Source organism: Fundulus heteroclitus, chromosome 4 (genome assembly GCF_011125445.2).
Source record: "Fundulus heteroclitus isolate FHET01 chromosome 4, MU-UCD_Fhet_4.1, whole genome shotgun sequence".
Lineage (NCBI taxonomy): Eukaryota > Metazoa > Chordata > Actinopteri > Cyprinodontiformes > Fundulidae > Fundulus > Fundulus heteroclitus.
In genome coordinates this window covers 7,244,480-7,264,802 of record NC_046364.1, presented here as the reverse complement: position 1 = coordinate 7,264,802, position 20,323 = coordinate 7,244,480, and the positions used below count along the sequence as shown (strand labels likewise).

Below are 20,323 nucleotides of genomic sequence, written 5' to 3'. Positions count from 1 at the left end.
ACGCTGTCGCTTTAGGCTTTTATATTGTTAAACCTTAGCATTCTCTCAAAATTGACAGATAAATACAATATATATTATTCTGTTGGGAAGATGAATGGAGAGATAGAAAAAAAGAGAAGAAATTACTACTTGGAGGATTGATGTTCCTCATAAATAATTTAGCTTGACACTGTTCAGATGAGAGAAACAGAGATAGGGGAGTGTCCTGTTGTGCTAATGTTTGTCCTGCTGGGGCTTCCCATGCTGTTGAATGATCTGCTAACACCAGCAGTTTTCTGCAGTGGCGTAGTAAATCTGATGCACACAGCACAGTGCCGGTTATATAACATTACTCCTCTTTGGCAGCTTCAGCGCCACAGCTTCAAACAATTACCCCATCTTTCTCCGTCCCCTCCGGATGGAGTGGTAGCAAGCAGAGCTTTGAATCTGAATCCTCGCTCACCGACTTGGACGAGCTGCACCCCTCCTCCTTTTTCCTCCGGCTCTCTTCCTGTTTGCTCCTCCTTCTCTCCCTCCCTGCTTCACTTTCTAACCCTCTTGCTCCTTCTCATCCTTCTCTTCTCTTGCCTGTGGATGCCCTCCTCACGTACAGAATGGACTCGGGAGGGGAAGGAGGAGAGGGTTGGATGGAGGACCAGTGGGAGAAATGGTAGGACATTGTTTTTGTGAGCAGCAGCATGGATGAATGTGACCTTGTTAGTGTAACTGCTTATATTTATAGTCATTGTTTCACGCCATCTCCTTGCATCGTAAAGCTTAAGCAGGCAAGCCCTTGATGGAGACCGGATGCAAGAGACTGTTTGCACGTTTGTTGCTTTTTTTTTTTTTTAAGGGGGAATTCAGAACATGCAAAGGATGAGGGCAATTTGACCAAAAATAGAACCAGAGAAGTCTTACGCGTGTACATTTTGACAACAATGCCGGTGCAGAAGAAGCACTCTGCAAGAGTGTGTGTTGTTAGTTTGTTTTCATGCACATGACGATGGAGTGTTTCCTTCCTGTAAATTTGCCAGTCCCGGTCATACCCCCCTGTCTCGTCCTTGTAGGAGGGCAAAGCTGATGAGTGACTGACTGCATTGAGTCTTGTGATCTCTTGGTTGGGATAAAATCATGTGATGTGCGAATTTACAGGAACATATAAGCGGAGATAGACGTAGAGGGTTTGCTCGATTCAACTATGATATCTAACTATTAGCCAGGGTAATTTGTGGGTGATGGCAAAATATTAGCCGAAATTAATTGATTTCTTACATATCCATTCATGTTTAAAAAAACTGGACCAGTGTGGTTACTATATTTAAGGCAAAGGTTGTGCACTATTTATTTTTTGTTGTTTGTGGAGTTCTGTTTACCTTTCATGACCGACATTTGCTTTTCTTGCCAAGGTTATGCTTTTTTACTCATATTTTAAATGTAATATCAGTATGAGATTAATACACGATATACAGACTGCAACTTTTTGCAGCATGCATGAATATAAATGTTCAAGGCTCACAAAAATGCCATTTAAAGTCAAAACTGAAAAACTTATTTAGTGTCTTACCATTTGTAAATAAAAACCATATGTTTTGCAAGCGATGAACATAATCAGCTCTGAGTCTGGCAGGCTAAAATCTAGAATCACATATGGCTAATAACCTGGTTGGACCCATCATTTCCTGAGCGTGAGGTCATACTGCCCTTCATCAATGCACGCCGAGAGGCATGCCATGAAGACGTACAAATGCCAGCTGGCTGCCCTGTCACCTCCTACTGTCAGAATAATGCAGCAGTTTAGCCCAATTCCATAGTGATACAAACTGAAACATCAATCCTGCAGTGCTGTGTCCATGTTCACAACATGATTTCTCAACAGAGAATGCAAAATTACATCTTAACAATGCCAGAAACTGTCCAAGCACCGAAATTTTCTGCAAGACTCCTACCATACTCATTTTAATTCGACAAATGAAAGCAATGTTTTGGCCCTTAAAAGGACGTCTTTAAAAATTCTGAACCCCTTAACATTAGTTAGTGTAAATGTACTATGACAGGAGAAAGATGTGATTCGCTTAACAAAATAAGTAAAGACATTTTCTTTTAACTATTACAACACCTGAGACCTGTCATTAATAAAATCCAGAGAGTGTACAGTTAAGGATATGATTTTGATATATTAAATGGGCCGAGTCACATATTCTGACCAGAAAATAAAAACACAAAAATAAAATCCTATGTTCATCTTCAAATAAATCAATATATGCCAAGCGTTCGTCCTGCTAATGTTTATTTAGTCCTTTTTGAGCCCGAAAAGAACCAGGCACGATCAGCAGACATAAACAGCAGTACCGCTGAACTATCAGAAAGCAAGATGGCAACACTTGACGCAGCTACTGTAAGAGCTAGTAGACCATCCTGCAATGCCTTGCAGTAAAGTGACATCTCGGTGTGATCGAAGACCATCCCAATCTACAGGGTTAGGGTTACTTAGCCTTTTTGTTTTTGCACCTCTGTCGGACGTTGCTGACTCGCACGGCTACATTGCTTCTTCTTGTTTACTTACTTCTCATGTGGTCTCGTTATGATAAATATGCCCAAAAGTGTTTCATTTACTAACAAGTAGAGCAAAAACAGTGTAAAACAAAATACAATATAATAAGCCATAATAGAAATTTGTAAAGTCATAGTACATAACTTGACGCCTTTAAGCTAGAAGGTAAATGTTTAGAAAAAACTGTCCATCTGATCTGTAATTCAAATCTTAAGTTTAAGGAAATTTCTAATGAAATTTTATGGTTTTTAACATCCATCCATCCATCCATCCATCCATCCATCCATTTTCTGACACGCTTAATCCCTCACGGGGTCGCGGGGGTTTGCTGGTGCCTATCTCCGGCGTTCACTGGGCGAGAGGCAGGGTACACACTGGACAGGTCACCAGTCTGTTGCAGGGCGGTTTTTAACATATTTTTCATATTTCTGTTTTGTAAAGTAACAGTTTCAATGCAGTCCTCTGGTGTGCAAATTGATCCAGACAGATAGTTGAAATTAGGGGATTTTACAGACCCCCAGATGCTTTCCTCATATTTTGATTATAACCTGACAAATGAAACAATGGAACATTCAAACCATTATCGGTTTCATAAGTTAGACACCCATTTTCTCATTTTTTGTGCTGAAATTTAAGTTTGTTGCAAACCTTCTACAAAATGCATGTTTTTTTTATATTATTGTGTAAATGAAAAGATCTCAAGTTTCGTCCTTTTCAAGCAGTCCCATTGATGTAAAATAACTTGAGTTCATGCAGCATTACAAGAATAATTGACTTACAAAAGGTGCATTTCACATCTGTCCTCATTGATAGTATTCAATCAATACTTTCTTAAATTCAAATCTATAATTTCGACTTAACTTTGGCAAGGTTTTTTTTTTAATTAATACCAACAATGTTAATTTTGTTCCTGGAATCCTTGGTGGATGTTGCTGTATTATTATGATATATAATCCATCAGCCTAATGATCAGGCTGGTAAAGAAGATAATCCACAGATTTCAGTCATCAGCCTAGCAATCAATGTTTTATGTAAAGAAATATACAGTAAGTAAGGCGTCCTAAAATATTTACTATATTTATAAAGGTTTGCTGAAATATCTGTCTTGGTTTCTCTGTTGTATTGACACTTTCAACAAGATATACATTGATCAGACAGCTGAAAAGCCTGATATTTCTTTGTGGTTAAAATTAAATATCCCCTTTATTTAACATGAGATTGCATTTAAAGAACTTCGATCTGTCTTGATAATGAGAATCAATGTGACTAAACCTGTACAAGCAAACGGTGTTGATAAATTAATGAATGAGCTTTTAATATCACAGTAATCACATACAACTTTAATGCTAATTCATCCATTATCTGTACTTGCTTTTGTTTGCAGGAAACAAACTACATTTGCAGGATGTACCATAATCGTGCATCACTTCTGGATCTTCCACTATAAATTATTAAAAGGATTGAACTGATTTCCCTTTCCTAAAGACATTTTCTAAATTGTTTAGTGGCAAGATTCACTGTCACCCTAAAAGGTTTTTTTTTTTCATTTTGAGATAGGACTCCCAGTTACTCTGTTCCTTTGCCTGATATCGCATATACTTGTGGAGCTGTCTAAAAACTTCATCTTGACATGTTTAGACCAGATTCCACCATCATTTTCTTGACTAATGAGGAAATATTAATGAAACTCGCTTTTATTCAATGATTCAAAGTCAATTAACACTGTTTTTTAGACTACTGGACCCTCTGTTATGTTTCTTTTTAAGTGAATTTTCATATCAGGTTTTTCGTTCAATAAATCTGATTCAATTTTTAACACTTAGTTAAACATTGACTTGTTTCTGCCTATTTGTCTTTGATTATTTTTGTTGTCCATTTTCCGTTTTCAGGGCAAATTGCTTTGAGTTTCCTGTCTTGAAGCTTTGTTTTATCCATTTCTCTATCACCTTCCCCTTTTGTTTTTACAATCTCCATATTTAAGACTCAGCTGACTGGAAAAATCTAACATATTTTCCCATATGAAAATATGTCCCACACCATCCCACACCATGTCGATTTACTTTAGTGAAACAGTTTTATACTTATTTTAGAAGGTAACTTTTTATTTTTTGCCACAAAACAAGCCATCTGAGTTGACTATGGAGTCTTATTATAGTAAGTAAATAAACTTTATTTATGTAGCACCTTTCACAGGATAAAACTACAAAGGGCTTCACAATAAAAACAACCATAAAACAACACAAAACAAAAATATGACAAGAAAAAAAGCAAAAATGCAACACCGTAGCATAAAACTAGTTAAAACCTAGTTAAAAGCCAATCGGAATGGGTCCTCAACTGCTTCTTAAAAGGATGATGAACAGTGGCATGCTAGCATTTTTTCCAGGTGGTGCTCATTGTAGAACCATGGGCAGAGTTGAACTCCACCCATTCTACTGCTTCCAGTTTAAACAGTGTTCTGGGCTAAAAACGTATATTTGGGAAGATTGGGAAAATAGTTGTCCTTGTACTTATATTGCTGTAATTGTTTTAGCTTTAGCTTCATCTGGCACTTTCTTCAACTCACAAATAGCATGTCATATATATATATATATATATATATATATATATATATATATATATATATATATATATATATATATATATATATATAGATATAGATAGATAGATAGATAGATAGATAGATTATATAAAATGATGCATATTGCACACTGTGTTATATGTTTTCATCAAAGTTTACCTCAGGTTTTACACCAACTATATGATTTAAATTTGCAGTATTTGCAACGTCAGTTTGTGAACTACCATTTACCCTCCTTTTTTAGCCTTTAGCGTATGTTATGTTTTTGCCTTTTAATATGACAATGATATTTGCCATGTCTTTCACTGTCTTGCGTTGCTCTGGGGACTGCATCCACCTTACCAACAATTCACTGTGGCATCAGGGTCACACTGTCCTGTCAAGGCGCTTTATCTCCCAGAAGCTAATTTTCTCCTCCTCTCATTGCATTTTTCTCCTTGTCACCGTCCACTGCCTTTGTTTGCACTTCATTTTTCGGGGTTTGATCTTTATTTTTGTTCAACCTCTTGTTGACATCTGTGGTCATCTCTCTTTGTGTGCTTGCGAACCCAAGTTATCAGTAAACATGGTCACAGCAACATGTCATATTGGAATTTTTCCTTTTTTTTGCAATTTCTTCTCCTTTCCTTCTTTTGAAATTTTGGATTGAATTAAGGGATTGAATGAATTTTCCATCGATGGGATCAATGTGAAGATTGAAAGAAAGAGAAGTGTTTGGAAATTGGGGGTTCAAGCTAGGGTCGGCGATTTTTCCCGAAAGTCTCCCCAAGTCCCTTTTTGAATAGCTGTGCATGTGCAAGACCGTTATTCACAACTGATATCAAAATGTTCAAAATAAAATCATTGCTGCAATTTTTCCTGACGTCATGGAGCCTTAAAGCCCAAAGTGAACAAAATGATTCCCAAACGAGGAAGGAAAAATAAAAACTAATGTTAAACAAAAGCCAAACCATGACAAAAATAATTTGCTGAATTAGAGATAAATAACATATGTTGTAGTTTCAGTCTGGTTTTAAGTAATCTTACACCACAGAATCTGCACTGCTCAGAGTTTTTAATAGTTTTCTTTCAGCGACGGACTCTGGAAATTCTGTGATCCTATTTTGTTGGATTTAACGTCTGCATTTGACAATGTTGATCATAACATTTTAATATCTTGTTTGGAGCATTTATAGACATTTAAGGCTCTGCCCTTGACATGTACAGGCCATCTCTGACAAAAAAAAAAAGACATTCTTTGTCAGCCTTGGCAATTTTAAATCATCCTCTGTTTCCTTATCCTGTGGGGGCCCACTTGGCTGGGTTCTGGGGCCTCTGCTTTTTCAATGTATCTGCTTCAATTGGGCTCCACTTTTGGGAAGCCCAAATGTGACTTTCATTTTTATGGATGACTGCCAGGTTCATTTTCTCTTTAAAAGAAAAGACTTCCACTCCATGTCGTTATTGTTAGAGTGCCTTGAAGAAATAATAGCCAGGATTAACTTTCTTAATTTTAATGACAGAAAGACTGAGACTTTACTATTTTAGTCTTGGGGTGTCTGGTGGGTTATCCTCTGTAGAGTTTGATGCTCTGGCTCAGTACATAAAACCCTTTGTCACTAATCTCAAATTGTAAAGGCAGTCAGTTTTATTTTTAAATTGATGTTTGTTGTTATCTTTATTTTCAGTCCAAGTTGTTTTCTAACACCTTTTATGTGTGTATTTGCAGTTTAAATAACGTTAATACAAATATCAATGTGTGTATGAGCGTTATAGGTGTGCTACAGCTGAGAGCTGTGTGAACAGAACAAGCTGTCGTAAACACAGCTAAATTTTTGGTGTTTGAAGTCATAACATTAGCAGTTTTTTTATCTTAAGCATTAGCTTTTAGAGACACAATTTAGCATGTTTATAATGACATTTCATGCATGTTAATGTGATGAGCTGACTGGATAGCATAGATTAAATGGAGCTAGCTTACTTATTTTTGATCCAAGGTTTCTTCCAAAATACATTCTTTTACTCAGCGACTGAGATCAAGACGTTCACTCACATGTTCCCACCATGCAGCCTGTGTAGGGAACTGCAGGTAAAGAGAAAAAAAAGCTACTGCGCGCCATGGTTTTTTTTAGCTCTATGATGTTCTGGGATACCAGCTGTAAAACTCCTACTTGCTGGAAGCTGCCACATCAATGGGTTGATACTGTGCATTCTGGGATTCATAGTCTTTTCATGTCTCCTTTGTTCTCTGGTGAAGTTAATTCCTTTTTGTTCCTCCCATGAATGGGTCCCAAAGCATACTATAATACATCTGTCACAATGGTCTTTGCATGCCACTGAACTGGCAAAATATGCTGTATTATGCTGAAAAAATGCTCAAGCATCAGATACTGTGGTAAGTAATTTGGCCTCGACCAGGCTTCCATATATTTTTCATTTTATTTCGGAAATGTAAGATAAATCATGAAGTTGAATTATGTGTATTCACTGTATTTCATTCTGTTGCCTTGCTCTAGTGGCCACAGCAAACTTAGCCACAATTCACTGTGGCATCAGGGTCGCTTTGTCCTGTCAACACACTCCATCCTGTTCATCTATTACTTTGGCATATATAGTTTGAATTTTAGGCATGTTGAAAAACTGTTCAGCATGAGCATATATAGAAACATATATATATATATATATATATATATATATATATATATATATATATATATATATATATATATATATATATATATATATATATATATATATATATATATATATAGACATGCTGTACTAATGGGGTATTTCAGAGGTATACTGTATGTACCTCAAAGACATAATGAGACTTAATGTTCCATAAATGCTTAATTTTCATACACCACATAACAAGTATTGCCATGCACACATGTATATGGTGAAATGGGAAACAGTGTGACAGCAGCAAAGTTATTTCTTACCTCAGAGTAATTTTGGTATTTTTATTATTAATTAATTTATTCCTACTATTCCTATGGAAGTGTGTATATATTTATAGTGTAACAAAATGAGAAAGCAGACTGCAAATATATTAAGGTGGTTCTTGAGATTTTTGTTTTTTTGTATTTTGGAGAGTGTTGTGATTTTAGAAAGAACTCCAAGTTATTGCTATCTTCTATTTTAATTACACAAAGAGTTATACAATTTTTCTTTTCAAGTATGGTCTTTCTTGATGTGTGCTGGTATCTCCTGACATCACTTGTCTGTCACTCTAGACATCTGAACTTTGTGTATTTCTCTTAAGTAAAAAAGTGTTTTCCCAATTGAAATTGACGGCATACCAGTTACAGGAATATTTCTCAGAGTCAAATTGATTAAACATGTTTTGTGTGATTCAGTTTAATCAGAACAGTGTGGATAAAAACTACAATATCCAGCAACAAACTATATTTGCAGAGCTTTATGATAAAATTAAACTAAACTCTTTTTTTCAGCTTAATGCAGCTAGTCCAATGATTATGGGTAAATAATGATTAGAGAATGTGACCATCATTGTAAGTCTATGAGTTTTGCTGTGTTCTGGTCTTCGTGTTCCAGAAAATTCACTTCAAGATCAGATGCAAACCTAATATAAAAAAGGAAGGAAAAAAAAGAAAAGAAGTGCTTCATCTCAGACTTTATAGGCCTGAGTTAGGATTGTCAAGACAGGAGTATAAAAACCCACTATAAATTAAGTTTTGTTTCTAATGATTACCGGGGAGAAACTTTTTTCTATTAAGAATATGGCCGAACAACCTGGGTATGGAAAGTTATATCTGATTTAACCACAAGACCTCTGGATCAATGCTGTTAAGACAGACCAGATCAATGCTAAATATGCTGAAAATCAAACGCAGTATATCAGCACAAACACATGAAACCAGCTGTCAGTTATGGTGACGTAGGAGTAATGACTTGTAATGCAACCCCAAGAACTGGGCAACTTGCAGGTAACAAGCTGTATACCGATAATTATGGGGACATCTATCCTACTGCTAAAGCTCGATTGAAACTGAGTTCTACAGGAAAAAATATCATATAAAGAAATGCAACAAACATTGTGTTTCTTTGTACACTTAAAGTTCGATTTAAAGAAGATTTCAGAAATGAAATAACATTAATGCCCATTCAGTGTTATGAATATACCACCCACCACTTTATCAGCAAGTGATTGAAATTACAAATGGTGGAAAATCTGGATGTTTGCAGTTTGTTTTCTTGTTTGTTCTTTTTACTAATCAAACATTTCATTTCGCCATGAGCACATTACAAAACATCTTCTTGCACATGCTTTGTGAGAAAACTGAAGGCTAGAGCGATCAGCTTGACTTAATTGTTCAAATTTTATGCTGCTTCAACAAGGAACTTGCAACAGATTTATATTAGATATTATATCAGATGTTAAACAAAATCAGACACCTGTATAATGCATACATATCCTGATTGCATGACTGTACTATACTGGGAATTGTATTTCTATTTATTTTTCATAATTTGAAGACTTAAATATTGTTAATACCCAAAAAGTTCTTAAAAAGTGTGCAACCTTAGATGTTTTAATTCTTTTGGTCAAACTGTTTACATCAATTTCATGAGTATCATAAGGCTTTGTAGATTATGAGTGCCAAGAGATTCACTTTCTTTTTTCCCCATATCTCTCTCCTTACCCCTTCTCCTCTCATTCTTCTTCTACAACTAGGCTGACTCATGACATCAGTCTGGACGAGTTTGAGGATGACGACCTCTCCGAGATTACGGAGATCACCGATGAACGAGGGATGAGCCTCAACTGCAATGGCCCAGATATAAAAGTAAGATGTCATGAGTCATGAAATCTCATGAAACATGCTATTTTATGGAGTTAACCTCTCCATTAACATGTAAAGTTAATGGAGAGATGACAGTAGCACATCAGCTAGGGAATTTGTCCTGTAACTGGTTCCTTTGACGTCTCAATTGTTGTGTCTTTGAGCAAGGCACATCACCCACTTGGCTTGCTGGCGATGGTCAGAAGGCCATCTGAATTGCATTGTAGTTTGTTTTTAATTTGCAATCAGTTATTGGTTTCTATTGCATACATTTGTCTCATTGTGTTATATTATAGGGATCAGGCTCATTTAAAATGTTGCATCACACTGGCTTCCCATTTACCAATGACTTAGACAAAGTAAGCTTGCTGTCTTAATTTCCACTATTTATTCTTTAGTGTTTTGTCCTGAACAGCTGCTGCATTCACCTTCGTCCCAGCAGAGGTTACAGGTGAGAGGCTTGAGAGGCATAATAAAAAAACTCCATTAGAGCCTCAGGCCTAAATTCATATTACTGCATTTCTTAATTTTGGCTATCTGTCACTTTAAGGTTCTGTTAAATCCTGAAAGAATTCAACCAAACGTGTGTTAAGCGCAAAAATTCAGCAGTGATGTGTGCATAGAACTGAGTGGATCATGATAAAAACCAGAGTAAGGGTTAAATGCAGCTCTGATGAATAGATGTGCTAAGCCATAATAAATAACATAGAGGGAGAAAATGGCCAGAAGTAGATTTATTATTCTTTCAGATCTCCTCTGCTCTTTTCCCAGTGAAACCATCATCACCACCTCCATTCAGCAGTGACGCAGTATCCTTGGCAACTGGAGGGTCTTTTTAGTGATATTTTCTAGTAATCCATCTTTGATCATTCAGCAATGCGTAGGTCAAACTGACATGGAATCTTCCAGAGGTTTAGAAGCCTGTTCATTTTCTCAGTTTTTTCCCATCCTATCCTGGGAGCTAATTATAGATCAGATTACTAAATGTGAGCTCTCACACTGGAGGTGTATTTTTGTGTGAACACTGATGACTCACACGCTCTCAGGGGCATTGTGAGGATAACATTTCAGAATGGGTTTCTGAATGGCAGAATGAGACATGTCTGAAACCAGTTGCAACAACAATGGTTATTCAATTCAGTTTATTTATATAGCACTGACTCTCAACACACATCATCTCTAAGCACTTTACAAAGTCAATCCTACAAACAGCTTGGTTAAAAGGTTTTATATCTAAGGAAACCCAGCAGATAGCATCAAGTCACTGATTTGCAGCATTCCCTCTTCCTGGATGAACATGTAGCCACAGTGGAAAGTTGCTTGCATTGTGACGTTGACTTTGCAGCAATACCTCATACTGAGCATGCATGTAGCGACAGTAGAAAAGGAAACTCCCCTTCAACAAAGAGAACCCTCCAGCAGAGCCAGAACCAGGCTCAGTGTGAACAATCGTCTGCCATGACCAACTAGGGCTTTCACAAGATAGAGCATACAAGCAAAAAGAACACAGAAGGACTGATATTGGAGTTCTTTTTAAGTGAGAGAAAAGTAAAAGGGTGATAGCAGTAGTAGCTCCTAAAGAGGCTTCATCTAGGAGAGAAGCACAGCTACGTAGATAAGCTCTAAGCCAGTTTTCAAGTCTAGATGGTGGAGGAGAGGACACACAGATAAATGCTGCAAAAGTATCTACAAGGGACAGAATTAATTACTGGAAGACAGCACAGTCTATAGAAAGAGAGCATAAAGTTGTCAGTGTGGCAGCAGCCCCCTTCCAGGACAATGTCACAGCTGAAATGATGTAGCTCCTGATCAGAATCAGAATCAGAATCAAGTTTAATTGCCAAGTAGGTTTGCACATACAAGGAATTTGACTTGGTGTTGATGGTGCAGACAAAATAACAATACAATAAAATTAAATTGAATAAAATGAATGCGTTAATGTAACGCAGAAGCTTGTAGACCTGAAAGGGGGAGAGAGATAGTGTACAGATTCACGGGGGCTCTTGTCCTTGTTCATAAGGCTGGTAGAAGATGGGAAAAAACTGTTCTTGTGGCGTGAGGTTGTGGTCCTGATGGACTGCAGCCTCCTGCCAGAGGGAAGTGACTGAAATAGTCTGTGACTGAGGTAAGACTGGGATCAGTCACAATCTTCCCTGCATGCCTCAGAGTCCTGGAGGCGTACAGGTCCTGGAGAGATGGAAGATTGCAGCCAATGACCTTCTCTGCAGACCTGATGACACGCTGCAATCTGCTCTTGTCCATAGCGGTGGAACCAGCGTACCAGATGGTGATGGAGGAGGTGAGGATGGACTCAATGATGGAGGAGTAGAATTGCACCACCATTGTCCTTGGCAGGTTGAATTTCTTCAGCTGCCGCAGGAAGTACATCCTCTGCTGGGCTTTCTTGGTGAGGGAGTTGATGTTCAGCTCCCACTTTAGGTCCTGGGAGATGACAGTTCCCAGGAAGCGGAAAGACTCCACAGTGTCGATGGTGGAGTCACAGAGGGTGATGGGGGTAGCTGGGGCTGAGTTCTTCCTGAAGTCCACAACCATCTCCTCTGTTTTTACAGCGTTGAGCTTCAGGTTGTTCTCCCTGCACCAGGTCACCAGATGGTCAGCCTCCCACCTGTAGGCGGACTCGTCACCATCAGAGATGAGTCCGATGAGAGTGGTGTCGTCTGCGAACTTCAGGAGCTTGACAGACTGATGACTGGAGGTGCAGCTGTTGGTGTACAGGGAGAAGAGCAGAGGAGAAAGAACACAGCCCTGGGGGGAACTAGTGCTGTTGAGCTGTGAGTCAGTCATGTTTTCCCAGCTTCACGTGCTGCTTCCTGTCAGACAGGAAGTCTGTGATCCACGTGCAGGTGGAGTCGGGCACATTCAGCTGGGAGAGCTTCTCCTGAAGCAGAGCTGGGATGATTATATTGAAGGCAGAGCTGAAATCCACCAACAGGATCCTGGCGTAGGTTCCTGCAGAGTCCAGGTGCTGGAGGATGTGGTGAAGGGCCAGGTTGACAGCGTCGTCTGCAGACCTGTTGGCTCTGTAGGCAAACTGTAGGGGGTCCAGGAGGGGATCTGTGATTTCTTTAAGGTGTGAAAGCACAAGGAGCTCAAAGGACTTCATAACCACAGAGGTCAGAGCGACAGGTCTAAAGTCATTAAGTCCTGTGGTCCTTGGCTTCTTGGGAACAGGGATAATGATGGAGGATTTGAAGCAGGCTGGTACGTGGCATGTTGCCAGTGAGGTGTTAAAAATGTCTGTGAACACTGGAGACAGCTGATCAGCACAGTGCTTCAGGGTGGACGGAGACACAGAGTCTGGTCCAGCAGCTGATGTAGCTACAACAAGGAGAAAAAATAGGAGAAAGTCAGTGTTCAAAGTTGAAAAAACAGCTAACAATGCAACATTAGAGAGTAGTAGGAGAATGTCGTACAGTGATAGAAAGGTCATTATGGCCTCCAGAATCCTAACTAGAGCATAACTTGAGAGATATTTCAGGATAACCTATGAACATCTAAGTCAGAAAACTGTTTCTGTCTGGCTTTTTAGGGAAGCGTAGTATTTTGGTGTAAGAGTATTCAGAATTTGAAAATAGTTAAATTGACATGGACATATCTCTCCTAGTGTGTGGATCATGTTGTGTATCAAATCTCTTGGGAAAGAGTGGATGAAGCGTTTTTATTTCAGTTAATCACAAAACCAATATTTATTTATTTTTAATTTGTGAACCAGTGTACTGATGTCTACATAACTCAATCAGACATTCAGGCATCTTATCTAAAATGCTGCTGCCACACTCTTACCAACACTGGGTAAATGGATCATATCGCATCAGTTCTTAAATCACTGCTCTGACTCTATGTTCGTCAAGCCATCAATTATAAAGTGTTTCCAGGACCACAACAGAACAAGGTGATGCGGCGTTTCGTTTCAGTGCTTTTCAGCTCAGGAAAAAACTTACAACGGATGTCTGTCTTTTATTGGGATTGTTTGGAGGTTAGCCTTTGTTGTAATTTCATTACTTGGGCTCATTCCTTTTCATCAGTTTCATGTTGTACTTGTTGCTTTCTCTGCTGCAGCCCTTCAGTGATCACACACTAAGTTCCAATCCCAGAAGAAATCCTCCCTGTGTTTTCCTTGACAAAATAATTGTAGTTAATTAATTTGTCAGATCTGTTTCTATGCTTATTTGAACCCTGCTTCCTACGCATAGAGTTTCCTGCAGCTCACTTATTTCTGTTCTTTAAATTCTGTCTTTTCCAGTTTGTAAAAAAAAAAGGGTGTTGTTTTTGTGTCTTGCTGGTACGGTGGCCGACAGGTGCAAATGCGCAGCAAAAGAGAAAACATGCAAACAAAAAAAAGACACGCGCACAAATTAAATGCGGCAAACAAAAAGCAAATAAAATGCAGCAAACAAAAAAGAAGACATCCCCGAATGAAATGCAGCAAACAAAAAGAGAGACGCAAACAAATAAAATGCAGCAAACAAAAAAGAAGACACCCCCGAATGAAATGCAGCAAACAAAAAGAGAGACGCAAACAAATAAAATGCAGCAAACAAAAAAGAAGACACCCCCGAATGAAATGCAGCAAACAAAACGAGAGACGCAAACAAATAAAATGCAGCAAACAAAAAAGAAGACACCCCCGAATGAAATGCAGCAAACAAAAAGAGAGACGCAAACAAAAAAGAAGACACCCCCGAATGAAATGCAGCAAACAAAAAGTGTTGAAAACGGAAGTGCGGTCCGTGCACCTTCAGGCAATTCGATTTTTTTCCAAAACAAAGCCGTTTTTCCGTTTTTGTCAACACAATTTAGAAACGGAAAACCAGAAAAACTTAATGAAAAAAACGGCCCCTTTTTCGATTTTGCCCATTCATTTTTCCATTTTCTTCTTCAGATTGAAAGACGAAGACGGTTTTCACGGCTGGCCCGGAAGTGCAGAAAAATATTTCAAAATAAAAGCCTAGATGTACGCGTAACATAATGCAAGCCTGAAAAAAAAAATGAAGCGGAGAGATGTCTTTTGAATAAAAAGAGAACCTTTTAACGTTGCAACATGATAGTTTATTGTAAAAAACGTGAGCTTTATTACGTTATTGTGTGTTTTATTGTTTGGGGGGGGGGGGGGGGGTAATGTCTGGGCAGGATGAAGGTTGAGATGAAAACCTGTTGCTGTTAAATGTGACAACAAAGATTATGTAATGTAAAAATCTAAAATAGCATGAGTATGGGGAAAACTCAGCAGAATTAACTTATTTTTAATCAGTTGAATGATTAAAATTTGTTTTTTGAAGCAGCAACATCCCTACCAGTAGTATAACGTCACATTGTGGGGATTTGGTATAAGCAGTTGTTTAAGTAAATAGTGTAACACCTCAATAATATATTAACCACTTGGTCTCATATAAATGTGTGAAATAAACACAAATCTTCAATATTTCAAGCCAAAATAAATATTAAAAATTCTTAGTACCTTAAGGGAAATTTAAATATGTTTAAAAAAATCAATCAAAAATATAGTAGAAGAATGTGAGCTGCTGGCAGGAAGGATCTTGAGGAGCTATCATCTTAAAGAACATGAAGAAGTCCCTTGCTCTTTTGATTCTTCACTGTGTTTTGGAGAGGAGGAAGTTATCCATCATCTTCAGTAGCTTATGCAGCATTTTTTTCTGGACAATCAGCTCAGCGGTTCAGGTAGTGGATCCTCAGCACAGGACCAGCTTTCTGGATCGGTTCTTTCAGCAAATGAGCAAATAATTGCACTTTCTAAAACAGACTTAAAAAAGCTAGGCAATGCAGCGTATCTACCTATTGGTTAGATTGGATCTCAGTTTCCTTATGAATAAGAATCTCCATCTATAGGCTATTCAATAAGGGAGATTGTAACACTTGTTTAGTAAAAATGTAATCAAAAATTTCCATCAAGGAGAGAGGAAGCACTGAGGAACTCCCGTGAAAGCCGCTATAGATGCTTTTCTAGTACAGACAGGGAACAGTTTCACTTTTTAATTAGCATCTTTTGTATGACAAATAGGAAATATATGAGGCACTCTATCCCCGTGGCAGTAGGGGAGACCGGGGCTAGTTGTCACATTGCAATTATCTTCTCCAGCAGAGGGTGCAACCAAAAAGTGGAATACTAGTTTTCTTCCTTTGCATGGTCAGGTCTCACGGACTGAGTGAGAAGAGGACAGGACATTGTAAGTTTAAATGAGCACCAATGGACCATTTTCCACTACCCAAAGTAAAAAAAATAAAAAAATATTAACTCTATATTTTTTTAAATTACCTTCATTCAGATAAAAATTCTAGCAGTTATACATATGGACTTGTTAAAGTAGATATTAAGGCATCCGGTCATACTTCAGTCATTGTTTTGATTAAGCCTAACATTAAGATAGAGCTATTTAATTCAATTTTATTTATATAGCGCCAATTCATGAAACATGTCATCTCGAGACACTTTAAAAAGTCAAATTCAATCATATTATACAGATTGGTCAAAAAAAAAGTCCTATACAGTATAAGGGAACCAGTTGATTGCTTCAAAGTCCCGACAAGCAGCATTCACTCCTGGGGAAGCGTAGAGCCACAGGGAGAGTCTTCTGCATTGTACATGGCTTTGCAGCAATCCCTCATACTGAGCAAGCATGAAGCGACAGTGGAAAGAAAAACTCCCCATTAACGGGAAGGAAAACCTCCGGCAGAACCAGGCTCAGTATTAACGGTCATCTGCCTCGACCCACTGGGGCTTAGAGAAGACAGAGCAGAGACACAACAAGAGAGACAAAAAAGCACAGAAGCACACATTGATCCAGTAATCTGTTCTACATTAGATGGTAGTAGCGGGTGAGCCGTCTTCCCTGGATGATGTCACAGCTAACAGAACGTCAGACTATGAAGAAAAAGAGAGAACAAAAAGTTAAAAGCTGAAATGACAACAGTCATTTTAATGCAATGCAAAACTGGAGAACAGGAGAAATCGGTAGAGAGAGAGAAATAGAGCCTGATGTCCTCCAGCAGCCTAAGCCTATAGCAGCATAACTATAGAGGTAGCTCAGGGTAACATGAGCCACTCTAACAATAAGCTTTGTCAAAAAGGAAAGTTTTAAGATTAGTCTTAAAAGTAGCATTAGCAAAAAAAAAAAAGCTAGCATTAGCAAACATGATCATTTTGGGGCAAGTTGTCACATGTAACAACTTACCCCAAAATGATCATTTTTAAAAATAATTTAAATTCATACATCCTACTAAATATTTTACATTTTTTACAGAAAAAAAGAGTGATTTAAAAGAGAGGACAAAGTGAGAAGATGGTCAGGAGTTATAAAAGAAAAACAGAGCATGGCCGTGCAGCACCTGACGTGATGCTGAGGGCAGTCAGGCAGGTGACCCTAGGTCACAAGTCGAACAGAAGTACAGCGAAGGACTTTAATGTCAATTACCGCACTTTGATGTGATACTGTAAAACATTCACACCAGCGGAAATTCAGGGTCAGACAGCTATCAATCAAAGTTTCATAATATTTCATTTTATTTCATGTTATTTCATATGAAGCATGTGCTCCTGGCAATTCAGTCTACATAAGCTATGCCAAAACTGCAACTCAGATGAGGAGTCTGACTCTGAGATTTTCTTTTGTTTGTATTCAAAGTTTAAGTGTCAGTTTCGTAATGCATGTTGCATATTTATTTCATAAATAGTAAAAGTGAGTTATTGTCATTTATTCACTTAACATTAAAAATAACAACAAAATTCATTTTGCCCTTTTTTTATTGTTTGCAAAACCCCGTGTGACAACTCAACCTTTGGAGGGGCAACTTGTCACATGGTGACAATCTCCATTAGATCGCTTATAACTCTGCACAGGAGTAAGATATGAAAAATACCAGAATACAAAATATATACCTGAGACTTTGCTCTTTCATCTGGTACATATGTTTTTTTATATATGGTGTTTTGATTCCAACATTTATGTATGAGTGTAAAAAGTGCCCCGGTCTCCCCTATTTGTTTTTGTTGTTGGTGAAGATAAATCAATTAAATCAATAAAAACAACTTTGTTTCTCTGTTGGCTTCAACTATATATACTGTTCACTAAAAACAAGACACGTATAGACAGTAATCCTATGTGAAGGTGGGTTTTGCTTGATGAGAAAAATCTTCAACTAATGCTTCCATATTTTTGTATACAGCATTTGATCAGCCTTTGTGTTTCATGTTCCACCAATAAAACACACAATAACGTAATAAAACTCACGTATCTACAATAAACTATCATGTTGCGACGTAAAAAGGTCCTCTTTTTATTCAAAAGAAATCTCTCCGCTTAGTTTTTTTTCTTCAGACTTGCATTATGTTACGTGTACATCTAGGCTTTTATTTTGAAATATTTTCCTGCACTTCCGGGCCAGCCGTGAAAGCGTCTTCGTCTTTCAATCTTAAAAAGAAAATGGAAAAAAGAATTGGCGAAATCGAAAAACGGGCCGTTTTTTTCATTAAGTTTTTCTGGTTTTCCGTTTCTAAATTGTGTTGACAAAAACGGAAAAACGGCTTTGTTTTGGAAAAAAATCGAATTGCCTGAAAGTACACGGACCGCACTTCCGTTTTCAACACTTTTTGTTTGCTGCATTTCATTCGGGGGTGTCTTCTTTTTTGTTTGCGTCTCTCTTTTTGTTTGCTGCATTTCATTCGGGGGTGTCTTCTTTTTTGTTTGTGTCTCTCTTTTTGTTTGCTGCATTTCATTCGGGGGTGTCTTCTTTTTTGTTTGTGTCTCTCTTTTTGTTTGCTGCATTTCATTCGGGGGTGTCTTCTTTTTTGTTTGCGTCTCTCTTTTTGTTTGCTGCATTTCATTCGGGGGTGTCTTCTTTTTTGTTTGCTGCATTTTATTTGCTTTTTGTTTGCCGCATTTAATTTGTGCGCGTGTCTTTTTTTTTTTTTTTTTGCATGTTTTCTCTTTTGCTGCGCATTTGCACCTGTCGGCCACCGTATGCTGGCACACAAAAGTCTGCGTTTTGGTCCTTTTTACAAATCCAGACTCAGAGGTACTAGTTAATCAAACATTTTGAACGTAGGAATTTTAGATTTAAATATGATGTCTTTAAAAAAAACAGCAACTCTTTGATTGTGCCAGAGTAATATATTCCCTTTTTTTACATTTCTTTGTTGGATATGGCTCCCATAAAGCCAAACTGACAGCACATTATGATTTTAAATTTTATCAGAGAAAAACCACTGAGGAAAAATATGAATACTGACCAACTTTTGAATTTTCTTGAAAAAAATGTAACTGCTAGTGACCACATCTGTGAGGCCATCATCTGAATGGAGATTCAGAATGCATTGTGCTTCATCAATTATTCACAACAAAATGGAACGAGCATCACTCCAGACAGCAGCAGTGTCTGTCCCAGCAGGTTGGAGTGGATCAGAGGTTTAGGAAAGATGTGTGGTCTTTAGAATAGGTCAGAATGAGCGCACAAAAGGAGGCATGTATTCAAATGCTGTTACAACACTACATCAATCTGGGTTACAGTCGCATATTGAAATTTTGCACGCTCTATTTGCATATTGTTCTTAGATACTGCCTTTTGTTGCAAAGACTAACATGCAAATCCATACAGCTTTTTGTAGACACTGAAATCTAATCAAACCTGAATTTGCTTGTCCATCAAATCCTGACACTAGACCCAAATTCAGATCTGCTCCTAAAAGTAGTTCCGAGCCACATGTTTTTCCCATGAATGCAAATGACTGTAGAGAAACAGTCAGCCATGTATATTACTGTAAATTAAAGCCAGAGCAAATAGAAGAATAGAATAGAATTCAATTTTATTATCATTGCACTGTCACAAGTACAAGCAACGAAATGTGGTATCTCTGCTTTTAACTCATCCCCTAGGGGAGCAGTGGGCTGCCACTGTGCAGCGCCCGGGAAGTGTTCTGGGGTTAAGGGTCTTGCTCAGGGACCCAGAGTGCAGGCACTGGGGATCAAACCGGGTACTTGCATCCTTCTCTGAGTGCAAGCGCGCTGCTCTAACCACTAGGCCAGCACTCCCCAAATAGCACTACATTTTTGAAGACCAGAAGAAAATATTGTCTGCTGAAAACTTGTGTTGGTTTTGAAGTGGGAGAAATTGAATACACTCTTAAAAGAACTGGTCAGTGTTGTTACAAAAGGTAGAATTCAATGTATTTGGACATGTTGTAATAATTTATGGTTGCGATACATTTTTATACTTAATCAGTGCTTTTTATGTCAAAATCAATCTGTTGAAAGGATGCATCGTTCCACTATGTTTGATAATCCTTGTAGAAATGCCATTTAAAAAAAGAAAAGCCATTATGCCATGACTACTTAATGATCTTATATTTTGGAGGAATGCTTTATCAGATCAGAACCTAGAATGTTCTTA

The 20,323-nt window shown here is 37.9% G+C and overlaps 1 protein-coding gene across 2 annotated transcripts in view; it reads left to right on the top strand.

Annotated features, from left to right (window-relative positions):
• LOC105931901 (C-Jun-amino-terminal kinase-interacting protein 1) overlaps window positions 1-20,323 on the top strand; it is a 71,097-nt gene that overhangs the window by 7,371 nt on the left and 43,403 nt on the right. Inside the window, exons 1-2 of one of the 2 annotated variants that reach the window (XM_036135974.1) lie at window positions 508-649; window positions 9,793-9,904. In XM_036135974.1, the coding sequence (XP_035991867.1) occupies window positions 594-649; window positions 9,793-9,904 (168 nt within the window). In that variant the 5' untranslated portion in view covers window positions 508-593. Of the gene's footprint in view, window positions 1-507; window positions 650-9,792; window positions 9,905-20,323 lie in introns of those variants that run through there. The other variant, XM_012870787.3, reaches the window with a different exon arrangement.